Genomic DNA, 20,763 nt, shown 5'->3' with positions numbered 1-20,763 from the left:
GTTTTTAGTGATACACCAATGACGTAGTAGACTTTAGACTTTTACAGGTAGGGAAAGGGGCAGTATCCAAACTTTTGTTTGAAGCAAAACTACATTTGTCTTGAACAGTCTTGGAAAGAACTAATAAAATTAAACTAAATATTTGATATAGTAATGACATTAATTGCTGAAACATCATCAGTTAAAATTTAATTTTACTGTAATTTTTATTTTTATTTTCAATGTTGTAATAAGTACAACAATTAAATAAGTACAACAATGTAATAAGTACAAAAGAAAATATTCGTAATGTAATTTGTTTTCCGTAAAGGACCAATGACGCAGAAGTTTTTAGACTTTTACAGTGAAAGAAGGAGGCAAAACCAAAACTCTTCTTTGTAGAGATTTTTGTTCGTTTCAAGCTGGATTTGCATATTCAATTTATAATTCACAGGTTTTAAGATTTATTTACTTATTTATATTAGCAACTATTTTCGTTTACTTGCTATGATTGTTTTTTTTTTAATTTCTATTCGTTTTGGGTTTCATTTATGCCTCAATAGCAAAATATTTTTGTTCGTTTAAGCTGGATTTGCATATTCAACTCAAGCTTTATTCGTTTTGAGATTTATTTGTTCATTTATATTAGTACCTATTGTATATTTTTTGCTATGATTTTTACGTAATTTCTGTTCATGTCGGGTTTCATTTATTCTTTAATAGTAATTTCTTATTGTTTTGAGTTGGTTATTGTAGGATTCTATTTCTTCTGATCTTAAGTTTAATATGGCCTTTATTTTTCTTTAGAAAACTTCTTTTTCGGAAAGTTCTTTTAAAGTTAATTCTATGTAAACAGTGCCTTTTGATTAATTCGGCATTCTCTTCAATATGCCCTGACAGTTTCAACTTAATACTCGAAGCCGTTCCTGAGATATTGCTTATGGACCTTTTTGAAAACCTGCGCACACAGAGTGTGTTCTGATTTAGTTCAACATTAAATAAAAAAAACAAGTTTTTTTTAAATGAAAGTAAGGAGCAACACTAAAACTTAAAAAACGAACAGAAATTACTCCGTATATGAAAGGGGCTTTTCCTCCTCAACGCCCCGCTCTTTACGCTAAAGTTTGACTCTTTCTCTTAACTCTATTTTTAAAACAGTAAGAAACTTTAAGAAACAATATATATATATATATATATATATATATATATATATATATATATATATATATATATATATAATATATACATATATAATATATATATATATATATATATATATATATATATATATATATATATATATCGAAAGTATTGAGATACTCTGTAGTGTTAAAAGGTCTCTTAATTTAAACGGCCCTCTATGAGTCCTGACACGAATTGAATCCATTAATATAGCCTTGACTACTCTAAGATAGATTATGCTGTTATTGCTTGTGAATATTTGATAAGCATTTGTCAATTTGTCATTTTTACCCATTTCGATTATCTATCTGAAAAAATCAATTTGGCGCCCCTTGTCTCATTATGTGGGTGCTCTATGCTCTGGCCTATCAACCATGGCATCCAATAAGCTTGTCAGAGGGGAAAAGCTAGAAAATAAATTCTTACTTTTTTCTCCCATATCATTCGCCATAATTCAACTGAACACGTTTTTTCTTAGTAGTCCTAGCTCTTAGAGATTTCCGCATGGAAAAACCAGGTTATGATTCTGAAATCGGAAGTTGATAGCGGGGAAGGAGAAAGAAGTTTGGAAAATATTCCTCCTGTCTAGCTTACTGCTTGTAAAATTTAGTATTATTGTTTTCTCTACTACTAGTATGCAAAGGTGTCAACTAAACAGAGGAAGGGGACCAATTTCTCCCCTAAATTTTGAAAGATAATTTTTCTGTATTCTCATTTAAAAATCAAATTAAAACTGCTCATCTTCTTAGGATTTTTAAAATGCTTTTTTCTCCATCTTCCTCTATTGAAACATAAAAACAGTCCTTGCCCGACCCATCATTTTCGTGAACTTCAGCTACTACTAATGTGGCCTACGGTTCTGGAGATTTTTTATACTTGCAAAAACAAGAACTATTTATCACCGCCTATACTTTTGCTGTGATTTTTGCGGTGATGGCAAATCTCGTTTTTTTTAGATATATAAAATAACGTCCATAAAGCAAAGTGCATTTGCTCACATTGAGCATGTTTTCTAATAATAATATATTCTCTTTAACCTGTTGAGCTACTAAATAATTTGAGAAAATATGGACGATTTATCTTCTTTGTATTTGACTTTCTCATAAGCTACAAATTGTGTGTAGGATTCATCCTTGGTCGAGGAGTCAATGGAGAGGGAATTGCAAGGAAATCATGACTCAGTAAAAACAAATATCGAATCCTAAAAAAAAATGTCGAATCTTTGTGTACTGATAAGATTACCATCGTGTTGCTATACACTATCAAAAGAAAATTTAAGAGTTGCACACAACTTCAAATATAGGAGTAGGATTAGAATCCATTTATCTCAAACTAAGTCAAATCACAAAAAAAATCGAAAATGGAGAAGAACCTAAGTAAAAAATATGAAAAGTAAGAAATTAGCTTGAATGGATTGCTTTGAAAAAGGAAATATGTTCTTGTCTTTGTAAACTCAAATTTCTGAGCTTGTTGATGAGGTTTTGCTGATATTAGGCTTTTTTTTCTAAGGATCATGTTTCGGCCTAATAATTATTGCTCATCTACAAATGACGTTGAAACTGAGCTTCCACCTCATCGTGAGATGGGGCAATTGTCCTTCGATGAAAAAAAATATCTTCTTGCTGTGGAGAGAGGAGATTTGGCTTCAGTGCGCAGGTAAGTTTTTCTTTTGTAATTGACACCCAACCTGGTTTAATTTAAAAATGAAGGAGATTTGTCTGAAAACAATTTCTTCAGGATATATGACATTTCTAAGAAAGTTACGGACTACAGATGTCTGAAGCATAAGTGTTCCCTTCTATTACCTTTCAAAGGCCATAAGAGGCTGGGTGATATTCAAACTTATGAACTTTCCTTAATCCTTGTAAAATGAAAATGTAAAGAATTATTACTCATAAAGTCAAAGAACGTCTTAAGGCTAAAACGGGCTAAAATATAGTAGATAATAGAAAAGTGTCTACCCCCTTTAACCCCTGACACTGTTGGAGTAATGGAGAGAAAATAAAAAACGAAACTAAAATGTACTTCAGTATGTAAAATTAAAGATTAAAATTATTTTACAAATGGATTTAGTTTAGTTTTTTTTTTAAAAAGCTTAGAAACAAGCTGGAACACTATGAATTCATGGCCAAATCAAATTGATTATACTTTAAGTTTATTCGTTAATCTAAGTGAGATCAAAAATATAAGGTTTTTCTGACAATAAATTTAGATATTGCGGGGTGTATTATCGCCATCCAAGGAGGTTTTCTGCGGTTTGAAATTTAAGCAATGTTATCAAAAAGAAGTTTATTGGGGATTAGTCAAGAAATTGACTACATTTTTCAGCCATAACAGGAAATAAAATTAGAAAGAACACTTCAAATTTATGTCGTTAGAAGTAATGCCTGCAATACCAATACAAAGGGAGTTTAGTTGTCCCTGTCTATTAATAATCAAACATTACTAACATTACTAAATAAATAAGTACTACTAATTTCTCAGAATTGATCACTTTGCAACAATCCTTTTTTGATGCTGGAATTTCCAACTTTTATGACGGCTAGATTTGAGGTATCTTTTTTTACATTCTTTCTTTGTTTCATGCTTTATATGTGCATCAACCCTTGACAGGAATCTCCAACGATGAATCAAACTCTTAGCCAAAATTTTGATCAATTTTCGAACTCTTTAAACCTGGATTATAGTTCAAAACAGTTCCTGGTAAAGAAGTGTAGTAAGGAGCGACCCGTTTCCAGAGTAACCGAAACTCTAAAAAGCGGAAATTTGCTACTAATAGTTATATTAAAAGAATTGCATTTGAACGATGATTTTAAATATATAAGTTTCATCAAGTTTAGTCTTACCCATCCAAAATTACGAGCCTGAAAAAATTTCCCTTATCTTAGAAAATAGGGGAAACATCCACTAAAAATCAGAGAATATTAACGAAAAATACCACCATCAGATTCAGCGTATCAGAGAACCCTACTGTAGAAGTTTCAAGTTCCTATCTACAAAAATATGGAATTTTGTATTTTTTGCCTGAAGACAGATTACGGATGCGTGTTTATTTGTTTGTTTCCCCAGGGATGATCGTATCGACCCAGGGGTCCTAGGATGTCGCAAGAGCGCCCATTCTAACGGAAATTAACATTCTAGTGCCCGTATTAAGTGACCAAAAATAAGAGGGCACCTTGGCCCCCTCCCACGCTCATCATTTCCTAAAGTCACCTGATCAAAATTATAAGATAGCCACTCTGTTCAGCGTAGTTGAAAACTTAATAGCTATTTCTTTGGGGATGACTTAATTCCCCTCAGTCTTCGGGGGAGGAGCTGCAAGTTACAAACTTTGACCATTGTTTGTATATAGTAATGGTTATTATGAAATGTACAGACGTTTTCAGGGGGAATTTTTCCCGTTGGGATGGGGGTCGATCGGGGAGAGAGAGAGAGAGAGGAGAGAGAGAGAGAGAGAGAGAGAGAGAGAGAGAGAGAGAGAGAGAGAGAGAGAGAGAGAGAGAGAGAGAGAGTATCTTCTTCTTTTATAAAGTGGTCATCTAATTTCTAGAATTTTATGATGCAATTGAAAATTCTAAGCTTTTGGATAATTTTTGTAAAAATTTTCTTTTTTTCTGAAATCATACGAATGTGCTTATCCCAATAAATTTTGAAATTTAACTTTAATCCTATTTTAAACGGATATATATATATATATATATATATATATATATATATATATATATATATATATATATATATATATATATATATATATATATATATATATATATATATATATATATATATATATCAAGCAGTTCGTGGTAACGAACTGTAGTAAGGAGCGACCCGGCTCAATAGTAACCAAAACTCTAAAAAATGGAATTTTGATACCAATACCTACATCAAAAGAATTGCATTTTAATGCTGATTTTAAATATATAAGTTTCATCAAGTTTAGTCTTACCCACCAAAAATTACGAGCCTGAGAAAATTTGCGTTATTTTAGAAAATATGAGGAAACGCCCCCCAGAATTCATTGAATCTTAACGAAAATCACACCATCAGATTCAGCGTGTCAGAGAACCCTACTGTAGAAGTTTCAAGCTCCTATCTATAAAAATGTGGAATTTTGTATTTTTTGCCAGAAGGCAGATCACGGATGCGTGTTTATTTGTTTGTTTTTTTTCCCAGGGGTGATCGTATCGACCCAGTTGTCCTAGAATGTTGCAAGAGGGCTCATTCTAACGGAAATGAAAAGTTCTAGTGCCCTTTTTAAGTGACCAAAAAAATTGGAGGGCACCTAGGCCCCCTCCCACACTAATTATTTTACAAAAGTCAACGGATCGAAATTCTGAGATAGCCATTTTATTCAACGTAGTCAAAAAACCTTATAACTTACTCCTCCACAGTCCCCATGGGAGGGGCAACAAGTTACAAACTTGGACCAATGCTTACATATAGTAATGGTTATTGGGAAGTGTACAGGCGTTTTCAGGAGGATTTTTTTGGTTGGGGGAGGGGTTGAGAAGAGTGGGATATGCTGGGGGAAATTTCAATCGATAATTTGTCATGGGGGAAGAAAATCTCCATGAAGGGAGCTCAGGATTTACTAGCATTATTTAAAAAAAAACAATGAAAAAATAAAGATGAAAAAGTTCTTTCAGCTGGTAGTAAGGAACATCATTAAAACTTAAAACAAACAGAAATTATTATCCATTTGAGGGGTTCACCTCCTCCTAATACCTCGCTCTTTACGCTAAAGTATTTTTAGTAATTTCAACTATTTATTCTACTGCTTTTGTGATTCTGGGGTCATTCTTAATGAATTGGGACAAAATTTAAGCTTTAGTGTAAAGAGCGAGGATCTGACAAGGGGGCGAACACCCTCATATCTATATATATAAAAATAAATTGTCTGTCTGTGTGTCTGTCAGGTGACGTCATTTTTCTGTGTCGACTGACGTCATGAAGTTAGTTGTCGTCATTTTTGCTATGACGGTGACGTCATTAAAGATATTTAAGACATATATGTTCCCGTAGAAATCTATTAATGTGTAAGTTTAAAATGACTGATGAACTTACAATGGCAAAAGCCGATGAAGATGCTCAAAGAGTCTATGCCAAAAAACTTGCTGCTGATAGAGAAAGTCAGAAAAGAAAGCGTGCCGATGAATCAAAAGAACAGCAAGGAAACAGGCTTGAGGCTGATAGAGAAAGAAAGAACAGAAAGCGTGCCGAGGAACCACCAGAGCAACGTGAAAGCAGACTTGCTGCTAAAAGAGAAAGTGAAAAAAGAAGGCGTGCCGAGGAATCACAAAAACAGCAAGAAATCAGGCTTGCTGCTGATAGAGAAAGTAAGAAAAGAAAGCGTGCCGAGGAATCACAAGAACAGCAAGAAATCAGGCTTGCTGCTGATAGAGAAAGTAAGAAAAGAAAGCATGCCGAGGAATCAGAGCAACCTGAAAGTTATCGCCTGGCATTCAGGTACAGCCCAGTCGATGATTATAGCTTGAGTAGATGTGTTCAAATTGGGACAATGTCTAAAATTTGTCCCTATTGCAAGGCCTTGAAATTCAATGGTGAAACAATGGGAATGTGTTGCGCCTCAGGAAAAGTTAAACTTCCTCTATTGGCTGCACCACCAGAGTCATTGAAGACTTTCCTTACTGGAACTACGTCAGAATCTAAGCGTTTTTTGTCACAAATCAGAAAATACAACTCATGTTTCCAAATGACGTCGTTTGGAGCCCAAATCGAAAATCCAGATGAATTTATATCTACTTTCAAAGTAAAAGGGCAAATTTATCATAGAGCAGGGTCCCTTCTACCATTCTCAGGCGAGAATCATAAATTTTTACAATTGTACTTCATCAGTGATAGAAATTCTGAATTGAATGCACGTTGCGAAATTTCTCCCAACGTTGAAAGGACAATCGTTTCCCAATTGCAACATGTTTTCCACGAAATAATAATTTAGTGCGTCTGTTCAAAACAGCCATCGATTTGATGCCTACTGATACGCATAAAATTGTTATTTCCGCTGACAAAACGCCTCCTGGCCAACATGTGCGTAGATACAATGCTCCAACTATCGACGAAGTGGCAATCGTTATGGTCGGTGATCAGTTTTTACCTCGAGATATTATTCTTCATAAGCGAAACGCTCAGTTGTTAAGAATTGCTGAAACTCATCGATGCTACGATGCCCTACAATATCCTATCATTTTTTTGGGATGGAGCCGACGGCTATCACTTTAATATTAAATTGATGAATCCAGCCACTAACAAAGAAATGAATAAGAAATGCAGTGCAATGCATTATTATTCCTATAGACTAATGATTCGGCAGGATGAAGAAAATTATATTTTAAAATGTCGTGAATTGTTTCACCAATTTGTCGTTGATATGTATGCTAAAATTGAATCAGAACGTTTGCTATATATCCGCCTGAATGAGACCAAGCTCCGCTCTGAACAATACATTCATTTGCGAGATGCAGTTATTAATGACGGTAATACCACAAACGTTGGAACATTAACAATTTTACCTTCGTCATATGCTGGCAGTCCCCGTCATATGCATGAATATGCTCAAGATGCTATTGCGTATTTTCGTCTCTATGGTCGTCCAGATTTATTTATTACATTTACATGTAATCAATCTTGGGACGAGATACTGCAGATTTTACTTCAAGGACAATCGGCGGTTCATAGGCATGACATTACGGCCCGTGTCTTCCGGCAAAAGTTGAAATCACTGATAAACTACATAGTAAAACTTGAAGTGTTTGGGTCATTGCGATGCTGGATGTACTCAGTGGAATGGTAAAAACGAGGTTTGCCACACGCACATATACTAATCTGGCTACATAAAAAAATTACTTCGAACGAAATTGATGATGTGATTTCCGCTGAAATACCTGATAAAAATGTCGATAAGGGGTTACATGATATTATTGTAAAAAATATGATACATGGACCTTGCGTTGCACTGAACGGAAATTCACCATGCATGGCCAAAGGAAGGTGCACAAAGCAATATCCTCGACTTTTAGTATCCAACACAATTACTGGCAATGATGGTTACCCACAATATAGAAGAAGATCTACTGAAGATGGTGGTAAAACAGCAATAATAAAGAAGCGTTACGGTACCACCATCGAAGTAGATAACCAGTGGGTTGTTCCATATTCCCCATTATTATCAAAAACATTTAATGCACACATAAACGTTGAATACTGTAACTCCGTAAAGGCAATCAAATACATATGTAAATACGTCAACAAAGGCAGTGACATGGCAGTTTTTGGCTTGCAGCCCGAAATCAAAGATTTCGACGAAATCGTACAATATCAGGCTGGAAGATACATAAGCAGTAATGAAGCTGTTTGGCGAATTCTTTCATTTCCGATACATGAACGTAGTCCAGCTGTTGTTCACTTAGCGGTACATTTACAGAATGGTCAACGTGTTTATTTCTCGGAAACCAACGTGCAACAAAGAGCCCTGAATCCACCGGATACAAAATTAACAGCTTTTTTTTCGCTTTGCAAAAATGATTCTTTTGCAAAAAAACTGCTGTATACTGAACTGCCTTCGTATTACACGTGGAATACTAAAAATAAAGTGTTTGAACGTCGAAAACAGGGTAAGTCAGTCGACGGCCAACCTACCATCTTCAAAGATACCACGATAGGAAGACTCTACACCGTTCACCCCAATCAACATGAATGCTTCTTTCTACGCCTGCTTTTGGTGAATGTACCCGGTCCGACATCCTTTGAGTATTTGAGAACTGTAAACGGTACTATACATGACACTTACCGTAGTGCATGCCAAGCTCTGAATTTATTGGAGAATGACCAACACTGGGATAACTGCATCAATAACGCGTGCGAAACGTCAACCCCAAGTCAAATTCGTGCATTGTTTGGCATCATTTTAACAACTTGCTCTCCATCAGCTCCTACAGAGTTATGGGAAAAATATAAGTCAAAAATGTCCGAAGATATACTCCATCGAAAACAGTTAGAGACGTCAGATATGACTTTTGATTTTACATCAGAAATTTATAACTACACTTTAGTTATTATAGAAGATTTGTGCGTACGTATGACAAACAAACCTCTTCAGGATTTGGGAATGCCTTCACCTAACCGTATCGCTGCTGTTTCGACATGTGTAGAATTGGATCGTGAACAAAGTTACAGTACGAGTGATCTATTGTCGTATGTACAAAATAACATTTCCAAGTTAACGTCGGAACAAAAAGACATTTATGATACGATAATGCATTGTGTCGATAACAACGTTGGAGAAATTTTCTTTTTGGATGCGCCAGGAGGTACTGGTAAAACGTTTGTAATAAAACTGATTCTGGCATCAATTCGATCAAAAAATGATATAGCGTTGGCAATTGCGTCGTCCGGAATAGCCGCAACATTGCTGCCTGATGGAAGAACTGCTCATTCCGCTTTGAAATTGCCTCTGAATTTGCATTCTACAGAAACTCCCACGTGCAATATTTCCAAATCATCTGGGATGGGTAAAGTATTGCAGCAATGCAAACTTATTATTTGGGATGAGTGCACAATGGCACACAAAAAATCGCTCGAGGCTCTGGATCAATGCTTGAAAGATTTGAGAGGGAAGTCGAAACCCTTTGGCAGCACATTAATATTGCTTGCGGGAGATTTCAGGCAAACATTACCTATAATACCTAGATCAACTCCTGCAGACGAAATGAATGCTTGCCTGAAAAATTCTAATTTATGGGCACACGTAAAAATATTAAAATTAACTACAAATATGCGTGTCCGATTGCAAAACGATGACTCTGGTCAAACATTTTCAGATCAATTGCTGGCAATTGGAAACGGAAAGCTCCCGGTAGACTCAATTTCAGGACGTATACAACTACCTGCTGATTTCTGTAATTTAGTGACGTCCAAAAATGAATTGATTAAAAAAGTATTTCCGATAAAATTATAAAAATAATAAATGGCTAAGTGAAAGAGCGATTCTCGCACCCAAAAATATAGACGTCCACGAAATCAACAATATTGTTTTGACCAAGATTCGAGACCAGACAGTCCTTTACAAGTCAGTCGACACAGTTTTGGAACCAAATGAAGCGGTTAATTATCCATCTGAATTTTTAAATTCCATAGATCTTTCAGGGTTTCCACCACACATGCTACAACTAAAAATAGGCGTACCAATAATACTTTTAAGAAATATCAACCCACCAAAGCTTTGCAATAGCACGCGACTTGCCGTAAAAAAAAAAACAATGGAAAACCTAATAGAGGCCACAATCTTGACAGGGCCTTTTGAGGGTGAGGCTGTTCTTATTCCTCGCATTCCCATGATTCCAACGGATCTGCCTTTTCAATTTAAAAGATTGCAATTCCCAATTCGATTAGCATTTGCAATCACCATTAACAAAGCTCAAGGTCAATCATTAGAAAAATGTGGTATAGATCTTAATACTGATTGTTTTTCCCATGGACAATTGTACGTTGCATGTTCGAGGGTCGGTAAACCTGACAATCTATTTATATGCAGCGACAATTGGGCAGCGAAGAATGTTGTATATTCGCAAGTTTTACGCAGTTAATTTGTATTGTATCTATCTATCTATCTATCTATATAAAAACGAGTTGTGTGTATGCATGTTTGTTTGTTTGTAAAAAGAGCGTTTGCATATGGCGTCATTATTAGTACATACGGCTTTGTATATGCACAGACAATGGGAAAGCCAAGAATGTTGTATATTCGCAATTTTTACGTAGTTTAACTCCTGCAGACGAAATGAATGCTTGCCTGAAAAATTCTAATTTATGGGCACACGTAAAAATATTAAAATTAACTACAAATATGCGTGTCCGATTGCAAAACGATGACTCTGGTCAAACATTTTCAGATCAATTGCTGGCAATTGGAAACGGAAAGCTCCCAGTAGTGGGAAAGCCAAGAATGTTGTATATTCGCAATTTTTACGTAGTTTGAAACACATATATAAATCTATCTATATTCACAGGTCGGACACAGGGACACAACTACAATGGCGCGTAACTAATATGGCGCGTAACGACTTACGCGCGCGGGGGGGCTTGGGGGGGGGGTGGCGCGAAGCGCCCCACCAACTAGGTGTTGTGGTGGTGCGAAGCGCCACCCCAACAGCTAGTATGTAATAAAAATATGAGAATACAAAAGTTCTTTACATAAGCTAATTTATAAGTTACGTAAATCTTTTACTAATAAAAATATTCGTAAAAAATTAAAAGTTCTAGTTGCCGTTTTAATAAACCAAAAAATCGGAGGGCAACTAGGCTTCCTCCCCTGCTCTTTTTTTCTCAAAATCATTCGATCAAAATTATGAGAAAGCCATTTAGCCAAAAAAAAAAAATGCAAGTTTTGTTTTAATTATTCCTCTGCGGAGAGCCAAAATCAAAACATGCATTGATTCAAAAACATTCAGAAATTAAATAAAAAAAAAGTTCAGTTTTAATGTCGCTCTTTATTTCCAGTTAAAAAAACTTGTTTTTTTGTATTTAATATTCTACAAGCTTGAACTGTAATAATGTTGAGAATTCAGAGGTTAGGATAAAACCGAAAGCCTTTTCTCCCTGTGGCATCCCTTCTCTGGAACCTTTGCTTGTTGATAGGTCAGCTATTTACAACTAGTGAAAGGTAATTATTTCCACCGTCTCTTCCAGATCTAATAAAAGATGAGGTAATTTTCCTGTAAACTGCATCCAGTGACCACAAATCAGCAAGCTTTCCGCTTTCTTGCTTGTAAATAGATGTTCCAACTTTTTTGTATTTTGGATAATAAGGAGCATCAAATTACAACATAATTGTTTTTCTCTGTCATTTATCATCGAAAATCATATCATTCCATTTCAAACAACTGAGTAAAACCTAGTTTTATTTGTAAAATTTTAGAAGTATACTCGTCAGTTATAAGCCAAATTTATGACCTACAGAATAAAATCCTCCCATTAACCGCTTTCTGCGCTAAAAGAGGCTTTTCTAATTCTCCCAGCTTGTTTAATATACAAAACCTTATGACTGCCGCCGGGGAAAGTTTTCCTTTCAAAAGCATCTGATTCACACAAATTAGAAAATCTTTTACTGTCTATCTTAGAGACATATGTTCCTATTTTTTATTTTACAGGACTTTAAAAGACATCAAATTATAATTTAACTATTTGACACTGTCATTTATCATCGAGTGTCACATATATTCCCTCTCAATTCATTCTGTAAACACCCAAGCTTCATTTGTCAATCTTAAAAGCCTATTTGTCAGTAATAAACCAAAGTTATGACAAGATGTAAATGGAAATGAATTTTGCCCATACGTGCTATTCTGCACTAACAGAGGTTTTCTAGTTTTTAAGGTATTTGGATATGCCACAGAGTCGCTTTCAACCTTAATGCTATGTTTCATGGAATCCCAAGTACAAAAATAACTTTGCAGCTTCAAGCAGGATTAAGCTTAAATTTTTCTAAGAGAAAATAGGAACATTTTTAATTGCAGCTTCAAGCAAGTTTAAGCTTCAATTTTTCTAAGAGTAAATAGGAACAGTCCCCTTTTAGAATTCGCTTGTGGGCCCACCATCTTTGTGACAGTAAACCGACGCTGAGGTTTCCACAATGTTTTTAAGCTTCTGTATTGCCTTAAATCAAATATACATAATAGGAGGGTTGGTGGGTTATAGAGATAGGGTAATCGTAAACTAAAATTTAAGCATGTACATCATTCTTGTCTTGTCTATGATTCTCTTGATCATAGGTCACATTAATTTTACTAAGATGCATCAATATCTTGCCAATCAGGGGAACTCTTTTTAGAAGAGAGGAAGGGATTTGTAATGAGCAGCTATTATTCATACTACTTTCAGCTTCTCGCAATTAAATATTAGGTTAAATTGTATTATATTTGTTTAATTTAATTTTACTTTAATTATTAAATTTACTTAAGTTTATTAAAGACTTAAATCAAGTTAAATGCAATTAATAAAATAGATGACTTCAAAAACCGCTACATTGATTCAGGTGTTACACTTGTGTTTAGTTTCATGCATAGATATTCAAAAGCAAACTCATATTTAGAAATTGTTATTCTACATTTATGTTTTTACTAGCTGTTGGGCTGGCGCTTCGCGTCACCCCAACACCTAGTTGGTTGGGGCGCTTCGTGCCCCCCCCCCAAGCCCCTCCGCGCGCGTAAGTCGTTACGCGCCATATTAGTTACGCGCCATTGTAGTTGTGTCCCTGTGTCCCACCTGTGAATATAGATAGATACATATATATATTTTTAACTACGTAAAACTTGCGAATATACAACATTCTTGGCTGTCCCATTGTCTGTGCATATAAATAGATTGTCAGGTTTACCGACTTTTGAACATGCAACATATAATTGTCCATGGGAAAAACAATCTGTATTCAGATCTATACCTCATTATTCTAATGATTGCCCTTGAGCTTTGTTGATGGTGATTGCTAATCAACCATTCCCTGTGTCCCCGTCGTCATTTATATATCCCCCTTTGCCCCCCGGCGTCCCTGTGTCCCGGTCGTCATTTGTGTCCCGGTGTCCCAGTCTGTAATTTCTGTTTGAGTGTCGCGGTGTCATTTATATTCCCTGTGTCCCGGTGTCCCGGTCGTCATTTTTGTCCCGGTCATCATTTATGTTCCGGTGTCCTGGTCTGTAATTTCTCTCTGAGTGTCCTGGTCGTCATTTATATTCACTGTGTCCCGGTCGTCATTTGTGTCCCGGTGCTTTGTTGATGGTGATTGAAAATCGAACATTCCTTGTGTCCCGGTCGCTTTCTCTTTGAGTGTCCCGGTCGTCATTTATATTCCCTATGTCCCGGTGTCCCGGTCGTCATTTGTGTCCCAAAGTCCCGGTCGTCATTTGTGTCCCGAAGTCCCGGTCTGTAATTTCGTCAGTCGACAAACATGACGTCAGTCGACACACAAACATGACGTCACTCGACAGACACACAGACAACTTATTTTTATATAGATAGATGTCCCGGTGTCCCGGTCGTCATTTGTGTCCCGATGTCCCGGTCTGTAATTTCGTCAGTCGACAAACATGACGTCAGTCGATACACAAACATGACGTCACTCGACACACAGACAACTTATTTTTATATATATAGAAGATGTCTGTTTTAGTGTTATGCTTACGAATTTTTTGGATCAAAAATTTACAATAGTATTATTACTGTTACTGTTACTCTTGTTGCTTCCGTTTTACTATTTTGTTTGGAATGTTTCACAAGCATTAGGCTGCTTGGTGGCAATTAAATTCCCTTTGGTTAAGTTTCAGCTTTTAAAACTCATTATTTTTCCGGCAAAAAAATTCTTCGTTTCAAACAAATCATAGTCAAAACAGACGCTAATTTGGTACTGTTTCTTATAATTGTCATTTGAAAGGTAATCTAAGAGATTTTTGGCATAAAAAGACAATTTCTAGAGTGACAATTACGCAAATATGGGAAATGTTCCCCTTTGTTTTTGAACAAGAGACGGTGAGGAGGCAAGGGAGGGGTGGGAATTGTATGCTAAATATTTTTTCTTGATGCTGAATTATCAACTAAAATGGTTAAATCTTTTGTATATGGCATAAAAGCTTTGAAACGATATTGTTATTATCAACATCAGTATGATTGTTATTATAATTATTACTATCATTACTTTTATAGGCTGTTTGACAACGTTTGCATCTTTGAATAAATATTGGCTAATTTAAAATTCCTTGCTCTCCAGAGAACAAAATCGCCGATTCTAGTGTATCATTTTCAAAGCAAAGAACACATTGTTAAACTTCTTTACAATTATCCTTTTTGCAGTGATATAAGATATTATTACTATAAAAAGGCAAATTTTTCAGACAACAAAATCATCGCTTGTTAAACCTGTTCAAAATTTTCATTTTTGCAGTGATACAAGATGTTCTTGTTGAAAAAAGGCAAATTCAAGAGGGTATCGATTATTTCTGAACGGATTGGATTTAGATAGATATTAGATCTTCTGGGAATGATGTAAGGGGGTCCTAAGTGACAACCTAATTTATTCAGCGTCCGTTTATCAAAAAAAGTTTCCATGCAATTAGATTTTCTTTGATGAACATTTCTGTTTAAGCTGTTTAGGAAACTAAATCAAGTTTCTACTACAAGAGAGATTTAGAAAAAAATATACATTTAAAACCATCTTTAAAATCTAGCAGCATCATTCACCACAAGCACCTACAGCAGATGCCACAGGCATCAAGGATTAGTGTCGTATGCTATAAGACCTAGGTCCTAGTTTCATAAAGAAACAGGGCGTTTAACATATATATAAAAAAAAAATGTTGAAATATTTTCCTTATTGTGTAGAATTAAAACTTCGTTAAAAACTGAAAGCTTTTTGATATTTCTACCAGCCCAAAATTTAAAAGAGTAAGAACGTTTAAACACACCAATTTTGAAATATTTTACAACAGGTATCACAATAAATGTTTGACTTCCTTTTCTGGCATTAGCTTATAAAATAACATGAATGGCATAATATAATGGTACGATGGATATTTTATTTTGAGGAATATTTTCCAAAAATAGACCTATAGAGGTAAAAAAATAGAACTGAAATATACAGGAGTAGTCAATCTTTTTCCTTTGGACCTAGCTTTGATAAATATAACTTAAAATTTCACTTTTGGAGTTTCACACGGACAAAACGAGTAACCTAATGATATAAAGCTTTAAAATTTGTTTGGAACAGGAGTAGGCAATGAGATTACCACTTTAAATTAAAATTAGCTCTCCCAAAGTCATAAGACATGGACGTTTTAGATATTTCATTGTTCGTATATCTAAAATATCATAGCCGAATTTATTAAAAACTTATGTTGTTGTTGTACAATTATTGTGTACCGACTTAAAAAAAAACACTTTATTTGAATTCAATTTGATAATTGAAAAAGGCTTTGTCACACTTAATTCATTCATTAGAGGTTATTGTCAGAGTATCAAAATTTAAATTATTTTAGGAGATTGCCAATGGAAAACACGTATCCTTAATATGCATGCATAGTGTTTTGCCTTTGTTTGAAGTATGGTTCCTCAGAGTTTGTGTAAAGAATTTAAGGCAATCTTAAATTCTAATTAAAGGTTTAACGATCTAATAATGGCTAATTAAATTTTTTGGTAATCTTAAAATAGTTCTGCGTTATTATTGTGAAAGAATAATATGATTGGAGCGTAACATGTGAGCCCGACTTTTTTTATATTTCTTCGCCATGTTCGTTTTATCTTTTGTTGATTGATAATCTACCGAGTCCAATACCTTTTCAGACTATCCAATGACCTATTCAAGTAAAGCCAGCAGGATCCCCTACTTAGGACCAAAGTGGGACTGAAAATATCTTCAAAAAATTACATATAAAATTAAAAAACATTAAAGAAGTATTTTTGCCCAGAGGCACTATTAGTTGGAATCACACTTTTAGGCTTAACCAATTTCCTTAAGTTAAAAAATTTAACGAGTAGTTGAAAATAGAATCAAATATTTCCATTAGTTGCGCTTTTTTGCATTAATAGGTGAACCTTGGTGAACCTTTAGGTGGACCATAAGTGGTTTGAGTTTTAGAAAGTTAGCTATCTAATAAAGTTTAACTTTTCGTTCAAAAACCTTTCCACAATATTTAATTTGGGGTCAAATATTTATAACTTGCAAGAAAAAAATATTACCCTGATGATTTTTTCACGCAAATTTGTTGGTGATTAGAAAACTCCTGTTTTGTTGTATTCAGCGTAAAAGTTCTATTTCATTGGTGAATTTTAGCTCTTAAGGAAAAAGTAAAATTTTATTTCTTGTTGTGTCTTATCTTTAAAATTATCTGTAATGTCTTTCTTATTTACAGATTAACTTCCTGTCTATTAGCTATTGTTTTTTTTTTCAGGATATTGCAGCGCGCAGCAGAGGCCCAGTTTATAGATATCAACTGTGTTGACCCACTAGGCAGATCGGCATTGCTCATAGCTATTGATAATGAAAATTTTGAGATGATCGAACTGCTCCTGAAATTTCAGGTAATTTTTGGTTTTCATTTATGGTGAAGTAGCACGGGTACATATAATGAACTTTCTTGGCAATCTGTGTTATTTCCATTCTATTCTAGCTATAATAGCAGCAAAACTCCTACTTTCCTAACACTTAGATATTCCCTAGGAAAACCACTGAGTTTCCTGATCTTATTGATTTGTGGTCTTTTTGTATTTGTTTCTGATCAAGAGTTGATTCATAACGTTAGCTTGATAAAACAACAAAAACCTAGTGTTCAACTTGAAAAAAATATCCAGGCATGGAAGGAAAGAGGCATGGGGTTAAATTAAAACTGAAAGTAACTATAAAAATCAATGAAAGTTTTCCGGATGAGAAGGATTTGGGACTAATGTTGTTTTAATATTTAGTTGAAAAAGAAAATGATGCAACAAGTATACCAAGGTTTATTTTTTAGGATGAATTTTTCTTGGAAGCTATAGAATCTGTGAAACCAGAAATTCACTAAGCAAACTAACACACCATAAAAAAGAAAACAAAATCATGAAAAAAACAACAACTAAAGTACAAAACCTTAGGCCACTAAAATTAAAGAGAGATTACGTAATTTGACTGTATGAAAAACAAGGCATTCCCAGTACATAAAGTAAAATAAAATTATGTAAAGTAGCAGCAGAAGTCAAAAACAAAGCGGTTACAAAACTAGGAACACCCTGAAGGAAAAAACTGCTCAAAGAACCTTCAAAATAAAAACAAGGCAAAGATGAGAATTTTCCTCGGGATTTTAAATTGTTTTAATAGATTAATTATTGAAAATATTAGTTTGTTATTTTCCAACTTTGACTGGTTTTTAATTAACTAACTTTGAGCTATTAAGAAGTTGACATATTCAAAGTTCTGCAGACTTTAGTTTTGCTGCTCAATTTCATAAAGTCTTCAGCAGAGTTATATCAATTTCTGGTCCCAAAACAAACATAATACAACTTTACTCAATAGTTGGCTCCATGCAGGTGGTGCACCATAAAAGACTAGCACTTTATGGGAGGGGTTTCTGAAAACTCACGAACTCTCAGAATTACTTAAAGACAGGAGCAGAAGTATTGGCTTCTATTGGCTTTAGGACTGGGGATGGTGAACGTTGGGTGGGACAAGAAAAAATGACACGTATCCATAGACTCTTCTTCGGGGGGGATTTAATGGTGATTGAAAGTATTCAAATAATGGAGTTCTCACGTCTCTATTTTGAATTTTCTGCTCATTTAATTTTAAAACATAAACAGTCTACCCTATGGCTGGTGACTCCTGCTGCTTGGCACTACAGATGTTTACAAACATTTTTCCAGGGAAAGTAAAATGTATTAAACAGTTCGTGGTAACGAACTGTAGCCAAGAAGTGATTCCGCACCATAGTTACCAAAAAATATAATTATGATAAGAAATAATGTTGCGAAAGAATTAGATTTATATGCTGACTCCAAATATATGCAGTTTATTGAGTTAATTGTTATCCATCCAAAGCTAAGAGCCAAAGAAAATATGAATGATTTCCGAAAAAAAAGTCAAGAGATTATAGTGGAAACCACACCATCAGATTCAGCATATCAGAGAACCCCGTCCCTATTATAGATGTTTCAAGGTCCTTTCTAATAAAATGTAGAAATATGAATATTTTCCCAGATGAAAGATCACGGATGGGTTTTGCCCCCCCCCCCCGGGGGGTCGTAGTATCAAATCAATGGTCCTATTAAGATCAGGAGAGAACCGATTCGAACATGAATCGAAAGGTCTAGTGACTGTAAATTACTAAAAATATTCGAGGGTAAACAGCCTCCTCCCGGACCCCTTCTTTTCCCAAACAGATCCAACAAAAATTATGAAATAGCCATGTGTTTCAGCATAGTTGGCAGGTCCATTAACAATGCCGTTGAAGGTCAGACGATCCCCCGTAGCCATTAGAGAAAGGGTTGTAAGTTGCGCAGTTAAGTCGTTTTTCTCACTAAGTATTAGCTAGTCAGAAATTCACGGAAATTTTTACGGGGAGATTTTCCTCGGGTGGAATTTTCCTATGGGTGATTTTTAGGCGGAGAGTTTTAAACGGGAGTTTTAAACGGGGGAGGGAGGGTTGAAAGGGATTTCTGGGTGTGATTAAAAAAAGTAAGAAATTAAATTTAAAAATTAGTTTTTTTCAAATGAAAATAAAGAACAACATTAAAACTTAAAATGAAAAGAAATTATTCAGTAAATGAGGAAGCTCCCTTTCCTCAACCCTTACTCTTCACTTAAAAGCTAAACTTTTTTGCACAGTTCTTTAAACAAGACTGCTCAAGCACACGAGCAGTTTAGGTGGCTGAGTTTGAATGAAAAGCATTTTTATGTAACTTTGAGACTTAAGCGTAAAGAGTAAAAGTCGAGGACAGGGCAGCCTCCTCATATAAGGCATAATTTCTGTTCGTTTCAATTTTTAGTGTTACTCCTGAATTTCAGTTAAAGACAGCTTGCTTATTTATTTAACTAAATAATTGGTCAACAAGACCACCGGTACACGTGAGCTGCGGTATCAAAAAATTTGTAGGAATGAACCGCAAGTAAAGAGTGACTCGTGTTAATAACCAAGACATTTCGTGCAAAAAGGTACATGTATGATCATTCAAAATATGCAAAACTCATTAAAGTTACCCATCAACATTTAAGAGCCTGAGAAGATTTGTCTAATTTTTGAAAAAGGGTAAGAAATACCTTCAGATAGAAGGAGTGATTACCTAATTTGAATTACCTAATTTACAAATTACCTAATTCGGTAATTCGGAAAAATTAGAAAAAATGAGGTATTTTTAACTTACGAACTGGTGATTGAATCCTAATGAAATTTGATTTTTGGAAGGAGCTCGTGTCTCAGAGCTCTTATTTTGACACCTTAACCGGATCAAGTGACATTGGCGGGAGTTGGGGGAAGAAATCGGAAAGAAAGTCCTAGATAAGTGATTGAAATAACCAGACCGGATTGACTTTCTTTGGGCGAGTTGGGGATTAATTCCGAAAAATTAGAACAGAAAATTAAACGGAAATCTCGGAAACCAGAAATCTTGAAAAACGCTTAAAGTGGAGAAATCGGGATGAAACTTGATCGGAAGAATAAGCACAAGTTCTAGATACGTTATTGACATAACTGACCGGATCTGCTCTCTTTGGGGGAGTTGGGGGAATCTCCAGTGCCTTTGCGAGTTTGGTGCTTCTAGGCGGGCTAGGACGATGAAAATTAGTAGGCATGTCAGGGACCTGCACAAATTGATATGATAACAGTCGTTTCCCCGATTCGACTATCTGTGGGCGGGAGGGAGAGGAAAAGTTGAAAAAATAAGGTGTTTTTAACTTCCGAATGGGTTCTCCAATCTTAATGAAATTTTATATTTAGAAGGACCTCGTGTATCAGAGCTCTTATTTTAAATCCTGACCATATCCTGTAATATTGGGGGGGAGTTGGAGGGGGAAGTGGGAAATCTAGGAAAACGCTTAGAGTGGAGAAATCGAGATGAAGCTTGGTGGGAAGA

General features: G+C 35.1%; 1 protein-coding gene across 5 annotated transcripts in view; it reads left to right on the top strand.

Moving 5' to 3' along the window:
- Nucleotides 1-20,763, top strand: part of LOC136041233 (transient receptor potential-gamma protein-like) — a 239,030-nt gene that overhangs the window by 23,352 nt on the left and 194,915 nt on the right. For all 5 annotated transcript variants that reach the window (XM_065725825.1, XM_065725827.1, XM_065725822.1 and 2 more), the window contains exons 3-4: nucleotides 2,671-2,817; nucleotides 17,115-17,244. In XM_065725825.1, the coding sequence (XP_065581897.1) occupies nucleotides 2,675-2,817; nucleotides 17,115-17,244 (273 nt within the window). In that variant the 5' untranslated portion in view covers nucleotides 2,671-2,674. The remainder of the gene's footprint in view (nucleotides 1-2,670; nucleotides 2,818-17,114; nucleotides 17,245-20,763) is intronic.

Source organism: Artemia franciscana, unplaced genomic scaffold (genome assembly GCF_032884065.1).
Source record: "Artemia franciscana unplaced genomic scaffold, ASM3288406v1 PGA_scaffold_1180, whole genome shotgun sequence".
In the NCBI taxonomy this organism is placed as follows: Eukaryota; Metazoa; Arthropoda; class Branchiopoda; order Anostraca; family Artemiidae; genus Artemia; species Artemia franciscana.
The sequence above is the reverse complement of the archived record's forward strand: the minus strand, read 5'-3'. Positions and strand labels throughout refer to the sequence as shown.